The sequence below is a fragment of the Podarcis cretensis genome, assembly GCF_951804945.1.
Source record: "Podarcis cretensis genome assembly, chromosome: 1".
Classification (NCBI taxonomy): Eukaryota; Metazoa; Chordata; class Lepidosauria; order Squamata; family Lacertidae; genus Podarcis; species Podarcis cretensis.
Genome location: NC_137170.1, coordinates 73424575 through 73443930, shown reverse-complemented (window position 1 = coordinate 73443930; position 19356 = coordinate 73424575). Strand labels below are relative to the sequence as shown.

The 19356-nt window shown below is 39.3% G+C and overlaps 1 protein-coding gene across 10 annotated transcripts in view; it reads left to right on the top strand.

The window, feature by feature from the left end:
• The window catches only part of SOX6 (SRY-box transcription factor 6), a 435786-nt gene that overhangs the window by 267354 nt on the left and 149076 nt on the right, over positions 1-19356 (top strand). For all 10 annotated transcript variants that reach the window (XM_079966105.1, XM_079966106.1, XM_079966103.1 and 7 more), the window contains 2 exons: positions 6955-7127; positions 10787-10855. In XM_079966105.1, the coding sequence (XP_079822231.1) occupies positions 6955-7127; positions 10787-10855 (242 nt within the window). The remainder of the gene's footprint in view (positions 1-6954; positions 7128-10786; positions 10856-19356) is intronic.

The following is a 19356-nucleotide window of genomic DNA, read 5'->3' as shown; positions in this document are numbered from 1 at the left end:
TGCCCCCATTTTCCATGGGCACCTGTTTGATGTTTGCTGCTGAGTTTGCAGTTGATAAGGAACTGCAGGCAATCCTCTCAAGGGTAGCTGCACAATAAATGGCTGCTTTATGATCTGTGCATTTGCAAACACATGTTTACCTTCACATGTTTTTTGTGCATGCCTACTTAGAAATGCATCTTCTTGTATATGCAGTGGTGGCTGATGACCACAAGACCTGGTGGGTCTGCTAGGAGGTCACAGAGGTATGGCCATGTTGTTCTGGTTTTCTACCTATTTTCCTCTTGTGCAAAGATACTGTGGACACTTGATTGCAGTTGCACAAATAATTAGTACCTGAGTAAACTGAAAATTATCTTACTTTCTTTCTGAAGGGGCCCCTGCTGTCACAATTGCTTTTCTGCTGGGAGAAAAGTTGTGTGGTCTCCACCTTTTCTGGTTTTCTCTCTATCACCCCTCCTTTGCAAAGAAACACGTAAACATTGCAGTTTTATTAATACTTGATTTGTTTTTTTGTTTCTGTTTTTTGTTTACCTTTTGTTAAGGAAAAGTGTCATTATCTATCTCTCTATAAAGGTTTCCACGCATGCTATTGATTTTCCCTCTGAGACTTAAGATTTTGAATATAACTGGTAAAGGAGTCAATGGATCAAATTCAGTAAATCTGAAGTCACTAGAATAAAGGTCTCTTAGAAAAAATATATGTCAAATTTAAAGGTCCTTCCTAACTGAAGACCATTTTGTGATAGAGCCAAAGGTTAATAAAATCAGTAGTGAATGTGGCAATTTTACAGATAAGCTATTCACAACAAGTGTAGTTACTTGAATAAAAAGCTAATTCAGTTCTAAAATGCCACATGCAGGAGCTGTGAATAGCTGCTTTTAGGTGCTTTCTGGAGGAGGATAAAATACAGAATCACAGCACTCTTCTCTCCCAGCATCCCTGGCTGCCTGTAAATTGCTCTGAATGGGACTGTGGGCTGACAGGCTCTATTAAGACAAACTGCCTTTCTCATCGGAGAGATAAAATAAATCAGGTGTTTAGTCAAATTAAAATACTTCAGCTGGAGCAGGCCCTGGGGAGCACTGATCCACCTGACAAATCTGAGAGAAACTCAAGACAGATGTGATTTGGGGATAAGGAAGACCCTGCTGGAAAGCTGCAGGGAGGGGGTGATTGTAACAGTCAGTGTCTTTGGAGTTAGAGGATAGATACAGTTTAAAGACAGACACAGAGAGGTGAATCCATAATGTGTAACGTATTTCGAGATACTTTATGAAGAGTATTTTTCCAGCTTTACAGCAAGTGCATTTTGAAGATACGCTAGCAATGTTTTTTATTATTATTTTGTTTTAGATGCCATTTTCTGCTCAGCAGAAGAGTTTATTTACTGGTAATTTCTTAAGGGTATCGTGGCACTTGGATGGCAAACAAACTAAGACAGCACACAGTTAAATGATGAGAGACCTTGGCTGGCCCAGCCAGAGCCGCTCAATCTGGTCTGCATCCTTAGCAAGTTGCTTTTTATTTCTATCTCAACTATAGTAAAAGGAAAAGTGGGGGTGACAGGAGTGAAAGCATTTCCATTAGAATGAAAGCATTATGATGCTCTCCTAGTTCTCTAATCCTGCTTTTGATAGAATATATGGGAGCATCAAAAATTAGGTAGTTCTGCACAAGAGTGAGTTGTATCATTGGCCGTACAAGACTGCATTTGTCGAAATAGCTTAGGGGGTCCAAAACTTTCATATAAGTGCTATCATATAGCAGGCAGAACTGCTGTCACATGCAAGAGTGCTGCTCTATCCAGGGCTAGAAGTGATATCGAGCTCCATGAAGTGGATGCAGAAATTTGAATGAAAGAGTTGAGGAGTGTCTCCCCTAAATTACACAACAGCACAGTGTATTTAATGAACTGAAAACATACATATATTAATTTCTGTAGTATAATGGTTACTTCAGGTTCTTGAATGGAAGAAATTTTGTGTACCATTGTTTGTGCTACAAAAAAGGAGAAGCAATTCTGATGGATATTGGTATTTTATCATGCCTACAGAAAGCAGCTCCAGCTAATTACACAAAAATAATTCACAATTTAAATGATAATTAATACACTTTCTTTCAAAATGCATGTTTAAATATGTATTTTGGTACATTCGAAGTATCAAATTGCATTGCAACATTTGGAGAAGCGCATTATCTGGTGGATAGCTGAGTTCCATTCTGTACATTAGGCAGATAAGGCTGTCTTCTATAGGAAAATCGGTCTCTTGCCTATATGCTGCTCCCTTATATTTATCCTGATGTTCGATGGCAGCATAAGTGCTGTGCATCCTAAGCCACTCTCCCAGATGGAACAATGTTTCTTCTCTCCCCCTGCTTCTGTTCTGGGGATTCTGCAGACTTTCCTAATCAGAAGCGGGGGAAAAGTCCAGTTGCACAAATGAATAGAATAGAATAGAATTTATTATTTATACCCCACCCATCTGGCTGGGTTTCCCCAGCCACTCTGGGCGGCTTCCAACAAAGTACCGGTATTAAAATACAGTGGTCTGTTAAACATTAAAAGCTTCCCTTAAAAGGGCTGCCTTCAGACGTCTTCTAAAAGGCTGGTAGTTGTTCTTGACATCTGGTGGGAGGGTGTTCCACAGGGCAGGTGCCACTACCAAGAAGGCCCTCTGCCTGGTTCCCTGTAACTTGCCTTCTTGCTGTGAGGGAACCGCCAGAAAGCCCTCGGCGCTGGACCTCAGTGTCCGGGCAGAATGATGTCCTCTAGCACAACAACTTAATTGAAACCAGCTCTATGTATTTATCTGCCCTATTTGTGTAGAACCGGTTTGGGGAAGCTTTGTCCCTCCACATGTTGTTGAACTACAAATCCCATCAAGCATGGCCAATGGCCAGGGATGATGTGACTTGTAGTTCAGCTATATCTGGAGGGGAAAGGTTCCCCACACCTGGAATAGAGCCTTTAGCTCAGTTCTGATGCTACCAATGGCCAAACCACGGCTTGGCAATCTGAACTGCTCTATCTGTTGCACATATTCCTTCTTCCCCCTCCTCTGTGCAAATCCCGACTTGCTTTCTTGGTAATCAAAAACTATGGTTATAGTTTTAAGTGAACTGGCATAATGAGTTCCTGTGAACTATAGTTTGCTCTTAAACCAGATGTTTGAAATTCAGATTGGAATTTTATTTCATTATCTGGTTTAAGAATCAACTGTGTTTTGCAGAAACTCTAGCTACATTTGTTCAGATGTAACAGTAAATCAGGGATGCGGGTGGTGCCGTGGGTTAAACCACAGAGCCTAGGACTTGCCGATCAGAAGGTTGGCGGTTCGAATCCTCGTGACGGGATGAGCTCCCGTTGCTCGGTCCCTGCTCCTGCCAACCTAGCGGTTCGAAAGCACATCGAAGTGCAAGTAGATAAATAGGTATCACTCCGGCGGGAAGGTATACGGTGTTTCTGTGCACTGCTCTGGTTCACCAGAAGCAGCTTAGTCATCCTGGCCACATGACCTGGAAGCTGTACGGCCAATAAAGTGAGATGAGCTCCGCAACCCCAGAGTCGGTCACGACTGGACCTAACGGTCAGGGGTCTCTTTACCTTTACCTAACAGTAAATCATGCTTATTGCTAAATAGGAAAGGGACAGGAGAGAAGTATGTATGCTCACACAGGAATGTTGTGTGTGGATAAGTACAATGACTTGGCAAAACACTATGTATTAGCAAAGTTACAACTAAATCAGCCCATTCAGTTAAAATGATGATGATAGGGAATATCCTTATATGAAAGCGTTGCCATCTCTAGGATGTTTGCTCATACCTGATAACATTCAAGTCTCAAACTGCTGGGCCCTTGAAATCCTGCTACATAGATGCTGCTACATGTGACAAGCCCATGGAATTGTGAGAATTGTTACAATGTCAGTGCAGACTACCTCCTACCCATTTTTGGATGGGCACTGGAATTACATGATAACATTGCCAAGGTGGATAATTACAAAAAACACACGTTAAAGTTAATGATTTGTGAGAGCTGACCTTGTATTTCTAAAAGTTCAAGTTCTAATATCAATTGTGGTACATATGATATGATACTTGGAAGATGGTAGATCAGTGCTTGCTCTTTATCTTACCTATTTATTTACAATAAATGGTATATATGTACATTATATGAATATTGTTCACAATGGCTGTGTATAAGGATTTATTTATGCAACATTACACCATTAAGCTTTTTACCCAACTGTTTAATTTTATTTGGGATGCCAGGAACCCTTTGAAAATAAACCTTGGAGATGTTCTTTGTTTCACCTAGTGTAGATGCAGTAGTTGAATGGCAAGAGAAGAAGAGTTGCCCTGGGGATTACCTGCTAGTCTGTACCTATGTTTCCAATTACTTTACATTTATATCATTAGGAAGCTTAGCTTGAATTGGTTGACCTTACTCTAGCTTTGCTTTGTCTCTGTGAAGTCAGATAAGCTTAATGACAGTGGTTTTTCCCCAATCCACCCAGTGACCTGCCTGGCCAAGTTGAACTTTGAGAGTTGGGCTTGGAGTTCTCACATCCAGCTTCCACCCTCTAGCCACTGCAGCTCACCAGCACTCAGTTTTGAGGGTGCTTGGCACCATTTTGAAAGTCACAGTAAGATCTAGTAAGTGATCCTCTTGGAACAGATTGAATTCCCAGATCAGTCAGTCATACATGTATGCAAATCACTGCTTAGTCATTGGCTTACTTCATATTATAAGGTTAATCATGAATTTAGCTTCAGTTATCTTTGAAGAGAATCACAGGCATTCAGTTAACAGGAGTCAAGGTTGTGGTACAGCTGTTCTTATTACAAAAATCTAAAATGGGATGTGTCTAAATTAGCCTGTTAAGTGCTTGATCTCTCACACGCCCTTTTTGTGTTAGATATTCCAGGATAGAAGAGCATCTCTGATCATGTGTCAAAGTAGAATTTTGTTTTCCTTGCCCAGCAGATTTTCCATAGAAGATGCATGAGCTGAGTTTGATTTCTTCTAGTTACGTTTGCTGTTCTATTCCTTCAGTGCTTTTATCAATTGTTCACTTTAGTTCAAGGTCCCAGTATGAGTTTCAAGGCATGACTTTTCACTATTCATAATATATAAATTGGGCTTGTAGCCTTAAAGTTGTAAAATCATAGTTATTCTTGTATTTAGATTTTCTTCTGATATAGTAGTTGCAAGGCGTTATAGGTTTTTCAGTATGCATGGGTTGATGTATTATATATTCCACTGTGGCTTTTGCAGTCTGATAGCTTTGTAAACATTTGTATACATATTCTAGATTGCACTAGATATTACAGTGCTAAAATATTGCCAGAGTGATTTTTGTTAATGCATCTCTCTTTCCTCTTGGTTTTGATGTATCAATGAATGGTTCATTGGCTGTCTGTTTTGTTGTAAGTTGTTTTGGGTTGTCCTGGGCAAGATAAAGTGACAGACAGTTTTAATAAATAATAAATAATTTTGTGATATAAAGTGCTGATATTGCAGGAATATATAGATGTAAGCATGACAGTGAAAATATTCTGGTTCAAGGTGGACATGTGGCAGAATGATCAGGTATCTCAGCTGAATAAATTTAAATTTGCATTTATTTAAATAAGATTCAGCTACTCTTAGATTGTGGAATCTCACATGTGCATCATATGCTTGGTAACTCTAGACTGCAGGCAGTCACAATTAACATGTTAACAATTAACCCATAACCTTTAAAGCCAATGGAATATTTGTCACTGAGTTCTATACTTTGTATTAATTACCAGCTTCTGGCATACTTTCAACAAGCCTCTAAAATCTTTATCTGTGTTGTTATTTAATCTGGATATGAATTAGTTTTATGTATGTGTTGTTTTAAATTGTTTTTATATTTATATATGTTAAAAAATTGTTTTTATATTCAATTGTTTCAAACTGTTTTTAATATATGTAATTTGCATATATATCATTACATTTTAGATCACTTCCATATCTTTCATGGGAAGGGACTCATTAATAATAATAATAATACTAATTTCTGCCACTCCTTTGTTGATTCAGAGACTCATGCGGGTTCATGTCAGTATATGTTTACAAACACACACACAAAATTCTGTGGTATAGATTTCTTAAAGCTAGAACCAAAGTGTGTTTCTAATGCATTCTTTTGTAAAATCACAATTACAAAGTTGGACAGATTTAGATTTCTAGTTTGATACACTTAGCAAGGAAGCTGTGTGAAAGCATCCATCAATAAGGACCATTCATGTAAAGAAAACTGAATTTCCCACTAAGTTTAAATCTTGTAAAATGAATATTAATGTAAATAAGAAGGCTCATATTATGTTTCTTTTATTCTGAGCCCTATTTCAATACCTACAGGTTTAGTTGTGCCTATACACAGCCTTTATTAAGGCTTAACTTAGGCATGGCTTCTTAGTAACAAAAATGAGGCACCTCTTGTAGAACTCTGTGGCGTGCTCAGTTCTTGGTTAATACTGGAGATCTCTGAGAAATTAGCAGCAATAATTAAGTTGTTTTCCTTATTAAGCAGGATTTTTTTAGTCATCTTATATTTTGTTTGTTTAAAAATGTATAATGGAGGGAAAATTATGTTAATCTATTTGTGAATTTGGTAATCCATTAAGGAGTCATTACACTGGGATGGAAGGGAAAGAGGGATTTGATATTGCAGAGTACATAATTAATTACTCTTGTCAGAAGGGGGGTAAATTGTCTCTTTTCTGTTCACAGTATATAGTGACATTCCCTATCTTTCAGAATACAGCAAAAACACAAGCAGGATTTACTGGTACATATTCTAATAAAATAAATATTCAAACTGCCATTTGTCAGATACAAAAACTCAGGTTATTTCCTTTTTGTTTCATTGTTGCTCTCTACATGTTATTTATTCTGCATTTCCCTATCTCCTTCAGGTACACCTGAAAGCCTAGCGGAAAAAGAGCGACAGCTCTCTACCATGATCACCCAGCTCATCAGTTTACGGGAGCAGCTTCTGGCTGCCCACGATGAGCAGAAAAAGCTGGCAGCATCACAAATTGAAAAACAACGGCAGCAAATGGACCTTGCTCGCCAACAGCAAGAACAGGTGAGCAACAAAACAGCAACATATGAAAATGTTTTTTTCCCCCACACCCAGAAAAAAATTCTACTATTTCTTAAATCCACTCCCAACCAAAATGGGTCTGGTATATATTATTTGCAAACAAGAGACAAATAACTGTACTTTCCATGATATGCTGGCTTTTCATAGCCTGCTACTTGTAAACATTACCTTTGACAATACATGTATGTAAAATACTGCATTATGAATTTATATCCTCCAAAAAAGTTGTAAAGAAGGAATAAATTGTAGCAATCCTTGAAAAACTATCCATGTTAGAATTTCAATTCTCCATTTTCAAAATGTCCAAATGCAATGAGGATGTGTGATAAGGATACATTGTGAACGAGGTTTGTCCAGTATCGGAAGTGGGTGATAGAAAGGATTCATTTGTTTACTTAGGAAAGGGCAGACGGGAACTCGTAAGGGCTCAGTGAACCAGGAAATGTTCTCACAAACCTATTAATTTGAATAGAATTTGTGCCAGAATAATATCTGCTGGATTATGCCTATACAGTAGATTCCAACATACCTGTCAAATGGATATTTTCCTGTCTGTAAGGCTTGCTTTGTTACTAGTTCCTAAGTAGGTGATTTACAGCATCTTAATAAACTTTGGCAAAAGGATCAGTTAACTCTCTTTCTCTGAACATTATATCTTAAAAAGAAACGAAAAAAACAAAAACCCTACACACACCCCACCCCACCAGCCAAATATTGGTAAGGACTAGGAGATAAACAATATTCCATGCTGTCTGGTGGAAAACATTTAACAACAAAAGATTCCATTAGTTCCCTTATGCATTAGTTTCAAATTAATGTGCAGTTTTTAGAAATCTGACATTATAACTAGAATTATCTTTTCAGCTAAATATGTTTTATAGGGTATATACAGCAATGTATGCTCTGTTGATTTTAATGAGTTGTGACGTCTTGTATTTTATGTGCTTGAATATTTGCCCACATGTAAGGAATATGGACTCGTCCCTAATGGAAAATAACATAAAGGAATACTGTAAAAAATCAGAAGTTAGAATGTCATTTAGCCATCCAGAGATGACACAGTAATTAACTATTGACACTTGTGAATAAGCTAGCACAAATTAATCTTGACACATTTGCAGACGAGTGATATCTTACAGTGAACACTTTGTAATTATATTTCAAAATGAAAATTAAATGACACTTAAAACTAGGTTGTCATGCTCAATGAAGCGAGCATGTAGCTCAACCAATTGGCAAATAAAATTCAGAATTTGAGCCACATGGTGCTTCTGTACCAGCTTTTGCGGTGTCAAGCCCTATACATTGAAATTGTGCTATGGTAATTGCACTGTAGTGTTTTGGATGCCTTTTTCAATCACACCACCATCAATATTAAATGCCATGGTAGTACTTCACTGGTTTCCATAAGGAAATGAATATTCATTTGATCCTATATTGTACTTAGAACTGCAGTGAGCTGTGCACTAGCAAACTGATCTCAAACACTCCCCAAATTATACAAAGCCTTTGTCATTTCTCAGGTCCCAGATGCAAACATTTCTCAGGTCCTAGATACAAAGAGGCTTGTATCTGCATGATGTATGGATTTGCTCCTTTCACTAAATGACGAAATGAATCTCACACCTATTTTTATTTTTACAAAAATAAATCTCTCTCTACATCTTCAAGATGCCTTTCCATGGTAAAATTCAACAGTAAGAGTAGAAATCTTACAATTTCCAAACACATCAATTTCGAAAGCAGGGTAAGAACAGTAAACTAAAACAAAACAAAAATCACTGCCAGTAACTTTTTTGAAAATTCACAGTCTGCTGATACACAACTCTTTAAGAAGGAATTCCCTGGCCGCAGGGCAGTTGAAGAGAAGGGCATACTGTGTCACCACAGTTTCAGCTTCCTTTTACGTGAGACCTTAAGCAAGGCCTTGGTCTGTGGAGCTGCTTCAGACTCAGCAGAGTCCGTTTTTAATTCCTCTCTCATATATGTAAAATAAGGCCCTGCTTGTAGAAAACTAACATGTCAATGAGAAAAATTCTAGTTTAGCTTAGGGTTTTCCCCTCATGCTTTAGTTTTCTATGCATATTTACAACCACAATCATTCAGACAGGCAGTCCCCCCACTTGCATTCTGAATTGGTTTCACTCCAACAGGTTGAGCTACTTTATTATTCTGAAAGTGTAACTCTGTTCTACCTATCATCTTTCCCAACCTATTCTATTTATACTGGAGAAGGAAGCAAGAGCATATAGCTAAAGCACAATATTGTGCATTAAAATTTCTGAGGGTCCTGGGAGAGATGTGCATTGTGCTCTTATTATATCGAGAGTTGATTTTGATGTGCTCTTATTATGTCATTAAAATGCTTTCCCCCTGGTGACTTGAGCATTTTCATTGCTCTCTCGTGGCCATGGCATTTGTGGAAATTTTGTGGAAAAGTAATTGCTTTAAGTAGGGATGTTGCTGAAACACATGTTTAAGTTCTCAGCTCAATGGTGAAATATATCCATAAAGCTAAAGACAACGTTAAATTCTCCTCCTGCCCCATTAGTCATGCTACCGCAGCAACTTGGATTTGGTAGCATGTGTTTGATGATGGAAGGCATAGTCTTATTCAGACAGTTTTGCATGAACCTAATAATAGCTGAGAAGAACTAGAGAAAGGGCTTCTTACAACCCCTTCAGTAATCATTGGATGGTTTGTCAGGAGCAGGCTTCTTCAACCTCGGCCCTCCAGATGTTTGGAGACTACAATTCCCATCATCCCTGACCACTGGTCCTGCTGACTAGGGATCATGGGAGTTGTAGGCCAAAAACATCTGGAGGGCTGAGGTTTAGGAAACCTGATCAGGAGAGTTGCTCTCAGGCTGAGCATAGTACTTTGGTAATATGGTGTCTGAGCGAGAACAAAATTGAGTGCCCCCACCACCACCTTGCATATTTCTTAATTTCACAATAATTCATTTTGGTACAGTTGCTTTTTAAATGGATCTTCTCAGTAAGTATCAACAACAACAACAACAACAACAACAATGTTCCCCTTGACTCAGTGCCCTGTGTGGAGGAACCACACTGGTACAAAGTTGTGGAAGGCTGATCTAGCTACTCCTAAGGGAAGCACTTTGGTACAGTAAAGGTGCAAGTTAATGAAAAATGGAGAATAAAGAAGTTGTGACGTGTGCTTCCCTGAGCAGAAAGTTCCAAAGTGTTGATGTGATTACTGGAGAGGTTGTGCTCTGATTTCCCACAAATTTCACCTGCAAATAGGAGATGTCCTAATGGTAGGGCCTCCCCTGCTGGCTCAGAAGCCAGGAGAAACATAGGGAAGAAAGCCCTCTGTCATGTATGCAAGGCCCAGCTGAAGCTGAGGCTTTGAGAATGAATGCATGTAGACTTACCGTAACTAACTTCAAGCTCTGTGTTTCAATTACTTCAATAGTCTCTAAAGATAGGTTAGTAAACAATATATTTAAACCTTCTTCCAATCTTTTAGTTAACTCCACAACAAATGTGGTTCGGTGAAACAAAGAAGAAAAATCTTTGAAATTATCATGAGGAATAAGTAGGAACTTGTTTTCACTCAATAATATTGAAGCCTCAACATCACTGTTTTAATTTAATGGAAAATTTATTTCTAATAGATTGCAAGACAACAGCAGCAACTTCTGCAACAGCAGCACAAAATCAATCTACTGCAGCAGCAAATTCAGGTCAGTGTGTTTTATTGCTCTCTTCTGATTATGCTTAAATTCCATTTAGTAAAAGGGGAAGCTTTACAACAAAATTGCTTTTACCCTCCTAGACAAGCAAAGCTTCAAATCCAAGGAGGATTGTCCACATTAAAAAAAAAATTAAATTGTGATAAATATTTTGGTGTAGCCTGCCTTTTGTTAATAAACAGGTTTTGTTTGAAAGATACGCATTACTTTTAAATCTTCCTATTTAGCTGTAAGATAAACAGGCATTTTAACTTCTGTGCTACGGAGGAAAAGCAGTGATTCAATTGTTGGTTATGGATTGCTTTATTACAACCAAGACTGAACTGCTTTATATTGAGACAATTACTATGGAAAACATCTGAACCTATTGCTGTGTAGCTATATAAGTACCAAACCCTTTGTAGGCAGCAATGTTTATCTGCCAGGGGCACCAATTCAAGTTTTAGTGGTGTGTGTGTGAGAGAGCAGGAGCATTCAGTATGGTCCAAGGACCCACTCTTGGATATATTCAAAAACAGATTGTGAAGAAGTGTTATATTTTGAAAGCATTCGTTGTGGTTATTTTCTTTTCTTTTAATGCCTCATCATAACTATAGCAATGTTATTACCACAGGTCAAACAGTCACCTATAAAAAGCCAAAAGGGAATTGTATTTGTACCTTTACAATACATATCTAGCAGAGGCTCCTTTCACTATTTATACAAATAGTTTGATTCATAGAACCAGTGAGATGGTCAGAGACAGTGTTTTCTCAGAAATAAATCACACTGATATGAAACATGGGAGGACTTCACCTCTGTGTGGCATCTGTTAGCAATAGCTCTTCTGTTAAACACAGGAAAGTACTTCTGAAATGTAGGTTGCAATCCTAACTTAACTTGATTTCCATGGTACTAACTTTCAGCTGCCTAGAGTGGCTGGGGCAACCCAGATGGGTGTGGTAAAAGGTAAAGGTAAAGGGACCCCTGACCATCAGGTTCAGTCATGACCAATTCTGGGGTTGCAGCGCTCATCTCGCTTTATTGGCCGAGGGACCCAGCGTACAGCTTCCGGGTCATGTGGCCAGCATGGCTAAGCCGCTTCTGGTGAACCAGAGCAGCGCGCGGAAACGCCGTTTACCTTCCCGCCAGAGCAGTACCTATTTATCTACTTGTACTTTGATGTGCTTTCGAACTGCTAGATTGGCAGGAGCAGGGACTGAGCAACGGGAGCTCACCCCGTCACAGGGATTCGAACCGCCGACCTTCTGATCGGCAAGTCCTAGGCTCTGTGGTTTAACCCACAGCGCCACCCGCGTATGGGTGTGGTACAAATAATAAAATCATTATTATGCAAATATATTTCAAAATAGGGTGTTAGATACCAAGATCAGAATCCAGTGTATTGGAAAAGGGCTCCCTCCATTCTAACATGAATTTTATTGCTTGCCTTAACTATGGTTAAGCATAATATAAACACAGCAGTTGTGGCATCCCCGTCCCATTCCCTTAAAAACACACACATTTTAAACACTTTTTCTTGTTGTTTTGGACACCACTGCAAGTGGCTGCAATAGCCACCTCTCAAGAACCAGTTCCCAAAGGCATATTAAAATATTCTGTAGCATTATTCTGGGTAAAAAATTGATTCTGCCCCATTCATTCATTTCCTGACAAAAAGCAGTTTGGAATTACAGAATTGTAACTTGGAAGGGATCCAAAGGATAATCCAAATGACAAAATGGGCTGGGTCCAGCTAAATAGTTGTGCTAGAGGGACCCAGCACAATGACTCCCCATCCAATCAGCTCTGGAGGGATCAGGTGAACCCCCAGAATGGAGCACAGGGGGAGGAGAAAGGGGGTTTTTCCATTAGGAAAGCAGAAATGCTTACACTGATGGAACAACTGTAGTAGTGTAACACTGAATTCTAGTAGTATTTTTCCAAAGGAACTTGGAGGATGGGAATGGTACAGAAACAAGTTAGGATTTTTTAAAGACAAAGAAAAGAAAAGAAAAAGTGATGCTGTTGCCTTTCCAAATTTCTGCATAATTTCCCCCACATCACCCTTACCTAGTCATGCCCCCTCTGTTTGTGCTTTAATTTTGACCTGAATGTTTGCAAATTCAAATAAAATAATAGTAGTCAACGTCACCACCACCACCACCTTGCATATTTGAACATCTCCCACATAAAAGGCAGCATGCATATAGAACAATTTTCATGTCAGACTAGTTTTAAATTAGCAGTCTGTTTTCATATGTGATAACCTCACCTGCTCTTCAAGTGCTACAGTCCAGCAAGGATGGTACTGCATAATATTTCAGAATATTTGTACAGCTTTAAATCCTGGCTTATCACAGGGAGATGGTTTCTCCTCTTGTAGAATGGGATGGCATGAGACAAGAAGCTTATCAACAATTTGCATGGTTGCTATTAATTCTTGCTATTAATGGTTGCTACCTCAGGTTAGTCAAATATATTGGAGAGGGAGTTTCAAGGAGGAAAGTGTAGAGCGAGTGACTGGCAATGCTGACGAACTGAGGATGTGGCTGGCTGTGGGGGAGGTAATGTGCATATGGAAGATGCAGAAGGAAATACAATGGTCTTCTCTGTTCTAAGATATTTCAACAACTTGTCACAGTCTGTGGAGGAAATGTCTGCACTGACTACTACACAAGTGACTCAAGGTTCTCTGCAGATGCAGAATGAGTATGCAGTGTAGATGATGAAGCAGAAAGACCAGGCTGGTCAAATTTGTTCAGGGATGCAACTCTTGCAAGTGGAATGGGAGAAAATTCAAGAGTCACAAAAGGGGCTTAAATTCAGCTTGAGGAGAAGGCTAATGCAAATTTGAGGAAAGTTTGAGTAGGAGCTGACCATAACTAAAAGCTCCTCAACTGCATCAAGCAGTATCGAGAAAGAGAAACTGAGGCAGAAAATAAGCTTCAAGTACAAATTGAAATTAACAGATCCAGTTGGAAGAACACAGAGTCTCTGAATTAGAAGTTGCAGGAGAAGGAAGCGAGCTGGCTGAAGCTAATGAAACAATTAGTGTGCTGAACGGAAATATATCAGAGTTGCAGCGGAACTTAATAAATCAGGAAATGCAAATGAAGAGCCACGAATCACAGAAGCAGGAACTGACTGAACAGCTGAATGCATTACACTGAAAGAGAGAGGGAGAGACCAGTCAGCAAATTCAGTCTCTACAAGCAAAGGTAGCCCTAACGACTGGGAGCAAGCAGAAGGTTCAGGATCTGGAGCAGAAGGTCTCCTTGTAAGAACAAGATGTTATAATGGAGAAGAACTTGGAAGACCAACTTTCCAAAATGGAGCAGGAGCTGTAGCTCCTCCCATACTGTCCACATCACCATGCACAGACTTTGTATTGCTCTGATGCTGCTTGAGTATTTTCTCCCCCTTTTGCTCCATGGCTTCTCAGACTGTATCTGAAATTCAAGAACTGTGGGTAGTTGTGCCAATTTTGCTCTCTAGCTGGACTGCAGTAGGAGGCAGGGATTTGCACCTTTATTCTGTGCCTGATGTCTCCTCCTTGCCTTCTGTTAATTACGGTACTTATCCTATCTTCACTTTTGAGGTACCTGAAGCAAAATGTGTGTTTAAGCTCTGAAACAGTTTACTGTGTCAAGGCAGGGGTTTGGCAAGTGGAGTGTCACTTAATGCAAAATGATGATGATGGAGTTGGTCTTGAGCTCCCTTCCATCTACTGTTCATTCATAATTCTAGCTGATTCCTTGCCTTGCTGCTTTCTATTCTGGTTTTTTGTTGGTTTTTTTTTCAGCAAAGGTTAACAGGCATGTCACTGAGATCAAGTGACAGTTGCTCTTCCTAGGAACAACTAATCTGCCTCCAATCCATCTTGTTCTAAACATGTTTTTCCACTAAGTTATGGAGTTTAGACACTGCCTAACATTTTGTCATTTTGTGCCAATCCAGTTATTTGGGCCTGTTTAGTGTGAGAGACTTCTGTGGATTACTTCTCTCTCTTGTGTGCATTGGGAAAACTCATTAAAGTATTCCAGGCAGGTTAAGTATTTCTCTTCCACAGCATGTTTGCAGGATTCTGGTGGGCTTTTCATCTTCTCCTGGAGCATCTTGTAAGGAATTGCTTTGGCTGCTATTGGAGCTGCTGAACCAGTGCCATATCAGGCATGCAAACGAATATGAAGGAAATGCTACTGTAAGGCAGAGAGAGTGGGATTATTTTAGAAGTTTCCAGCTTTTAGCTTGCTTATAGTTATTGAACAGCCTGCCCTATCCAAGAGGTTTAAGGTGGATTTTAAGTCCTTTCCTTTTACCAAAGAGCCTGCTTCTTCCAATCTTCCTCAGAGGACGATCAGGACTCAGGAGACCCTCCTGGAAAGTGTGGGCTGGGCGAAATTGGCTAAAATTGAATGGGAGAAGCACGTTACACGCGAGGAGACACCATTCATATAAGATGAAGGGGCTATAGCTAGGATCCAAAGAGTTTATACACAAACTCGGTGTTTTGTTTTTACTTTTGAATGGCTAAAGATCTCCCCAGTCATATTAAATTGCTTTCGAAATTCCAATCAATTTCATAAGATATTTTGTGTGTAGCATGGGATGTGCTCTTTGAGAAATACAAATGCAAAGCTCCCCTGGGCATGTAGGGCTAGTCATGTGGTTCCTTGGATCAAGGCCTGCAGCATTAATTAGTTGTGTTTCTAGTCTTCCTGGACAATAGCCTGAAGCTGCACCAGTACTTCACAGTTTTATGATGTGCTGTTGTGCTGCAGTTCATAGGCAAAGAACTGCTGCCAAAAGTCTGTTGACACAAGTCATACATTTGTCAGTTCACAAAATGAGTAGGTCCTTTTAAAACAATAATAGAAACAAGTGAAGCCGATACTGATTATTTAGCCCTCTAAAACTTAGGACAATTTAAATATGGTTTTGGTAAATGAAATGGAGCATGAGCAAAAGGCAAAACAGCACATCTTAAATATGTGCCCCTCTCTCTTCTCTTGTGTGTGTGTGTGTGTGTGTGTGTGCGTGCATGTGAGAGAGAATTAGTAGATGATGGATGATGGATTGATTGAATAAATAGAAGACAAAAAAGGGAGAAGGGAAAAACAGAGGGATGTCTGGTATGGGATCTGTGTGAGAATGAAACATGGGTGAATAAACATAAGAGAGGAGGAAGACAGAAAAAAATGAATGGATGAGTGATGAATAATTTAGAACCCTGCATGATCAGAGTTCATGAGGGGTGAGGGAGTCCAACACTTCTTTACAGAGAAGGGCCTTCAATACAGATTTTGAAACTTCAGACAGGTTCATAAAGGAGAAGACAGCCCTTCAAGTACCATGGTCACAAGTTGTTTAATGGTTTAGACCAGGCACCCCCAAACTCAGCCCTCCAGCTGTTTTGGGACTACAGTTCCCATCATCCTTGACCACTGGTCCTGTTAGCTAGGTATGATGGGAGTTGTAGTCCCAAAACAGCTGGAGGGCTGAGTTTGGGGATGCCTGGTTTAGACTGATCAGCACTTTGAATCACGTGTGGAAGCTTTTAAGGTTAGTGTTACCTGAATGATAGCACCCCATCAATAGTCTGGTTCCCATGTTCTGAACCACATGTCATTTCTAAACTGTATTTTAAGGACAACTGGATTATGTTCCTCTAGTTTAAAACAGAATTGCAGCTAATACTAATGGCAGCCCTATAAGCTCTTGTGGTGTTCACATTAGGGCTGTCAGCCAGTATGTTCCACTCCAGAGTTGCCACAACCCTGTACAACACAATATCTGACTCATTTGGAAAACGTTTATATCCCTCTGTCACTGGAAGTTACTGTGTCAATTCTGAATGGAATATTTTTCTAATTGTGGCTTAAAGGTTCATTTCTCATCACATTCCCTTCCTACCATAGTGAACCCTGCAGTTATTTCCTTCAAATAGCTAGTTAGATTGCCATTTAATCCGTGAAGTTATCTTTGCACATTGAAGGTTCAGTTCCTCTTCCATTTTTATTGTCACTAGAGTTCATTTTCACGAATACATTTTCCTCCTGTTCTTGAAAGTAACGTTCATGCTGTGCAGTTTAATATCAACAAACTTGCCTGGTCTTACTTTATTAAAATGAGTGAGCATGACGGTAAACAAAGGGGTAGTAATATGAAAAATGACAACTGTTTAACTGTCCTTGAGTGTGAATAATTTTTGTTGTACTTAAAACTTGAGAGGCTGAACCAACAAATCCCTTTCCTTATCCATGATTAACTACTGACAATTGAGGTACCTGGTGAGCTGAATAAGGACTATCTCTTTATGTGAAGTGCATGTCTAAAGATCAGGAATAATTACATTCTACATTAGCCTTCATGGCCCCCACAACCTGGTTAATTAATTTTTTTTTTTGGCTAGGATAATAATGCTAAGATATTGGTCATTATTAAGTATCTAATTGACCTCCTGTTTCAGAGGTGGACCCTTCATTTATTGCCTTCTAGAAATAGGTTAAAGCTATTTGCTATATGTTTGCTGAAGGGGCACTGTCTGGAATTTAGCTCAAACTGGGCTGCAACTGTTCATTCATAGGTCTCTTTCTCTGTAAACTGTATTTAGCACTGACAAGCAAAAAGCAATTATAGCACTACTGTTCTGGCACAGGGGAATACCCCCTCCCACCTTTTGTTATCGATCAGGGAACTGATCTCCTTCCAGTAAGCTCAGAACAGAACCAAATAAAGTTGCTGAAAGCAATTTGATACATCTGTTGGCATGTTACATGGATCAGAGGCTCTGTTGAAAGTAGAAAAACAAGGCTTGTAAGCAAAACTCAAATTCTAAGAATAGCCCTCAACTTTAGTAAGTCCTTAAAATATTTTTAATTGTATATTCAATCATGAATTAGCCAGGAAAAAAGAGACCCAAGCCCATCTCATCCCTTTATATTTTCACTGCACTGTGCGGTTTTTAATTGCCCATGGGCATGCTGCTGTGATCTTCTTCAGAACTAAAAAAAGAGGGATAAAAATGCAAATCTAATTATTTCTTTTATCTAATTTAATTAGCTTCTAAAAGTTATGATAAATGTACTTAGAGCTTTCTTTAAATGTTTAACTTGATTTTCTGGATTAAAAAGAATGGGCACACCTACTGTGCTCACCACAGAACGCAGCTGAGTGTGTATATAATTGTTCTTGCTCAGTAAACAGACTCTCTTGGAGATAGTGGACTCTCCTCCATTGGAGACTTTCAATCTGATGGGTGGCCATCTGTCATGGATGCTTTAGACATGATTCCTGCACTGCTGGGGGTTGGACTACAGGACCCTTGGAGTCCCTTCCCACTCTGCAATTCTATGATTATATGAAATCCATCCATAGCTCATTAATATTATTCTAGATTGCTCCACAATTAGTCATAGTCAAAGTCAGGACTGGCCTCTTTTCAAAACAGTGCTCTGATGGAAGTGCTGCATTTTTGCTTAATCTGCAGCCTGGTTCACCTGTCTTGGTAAACTGAATTATGATTTATGGAGACTGTGCTGGAGAGGAGCTCAGCAAGGTTTAGCTTTAGTGTGATGTCTGCACCTGTACTCGTGGTTAGGCTCTGTCTTTAGCTGTGGCTCAGAACAAACCTGGGCTACAGATCATGGATAAGGAGGAGAGAGCTTAACCATGAACCCAGGCAGATCCCTAAACCTTGGCTTAGCTGCTGTGCCACACTGAACCGAAAGGTGAGCAAAGTAGGTGTAAGCTCCCCTCTGTGAGTTAGTGTGTCCGTGCTAACCCATGGTTTGGCTTCCTTTTTGGAGAAAACATGGCCTCCCGTGTATCTTCACATAAGTGGCCTGTAGTTTTTAGAAACGGGAAAGCTTAGGCTTCTAAGATCACAATGTGATCCTATGAAAATTGGTGAAAGTGGGACTACACAGAATTGGATAAGATGACAGGAAGGATTCAAAACCTGTGGGACCAGAGATTCACAGAAGATTGGAATAAATATGAGAACTATTTGAAGAGCAACTGTAATCAACAAATTACACTAGCAGGACTACAATAAGTTTTGTAAGGAGGGATATATGAAATATTACAAAGAAGATAAAGAAGAGAGACATTAGTTATGCTATTTAAAGGTAATAGTGAAATAGTGTAAATTAAGTGGAAAAAATGGGAAAATTTTCAAATGTGGTTGACGGTCAAAGATGTGGTTTATACAGTCAAAAAAAACTGTCTAAGATATAAAATTATGTTTTATAATTGTTGAAAATTATATATATATATATATATATATATATATATATATATATATTGGTGAAAGTGACACATCCTAGTACTGTCAAGGCTAGAGTCAGGCATAGGTCAGCAGCAAAATAAAAAAAAAAAATCACTTAAATCTTTATTCAAAGAAACAAACCATAGCTCTGGCCTAGTGGTTTCAGCAACGCTTTCTCGGAGGTCCCGCCCCAGTGAAGCAGTTGCAAGGACTAAAGGTCCCTGCCTTCCCAGTGTCCACC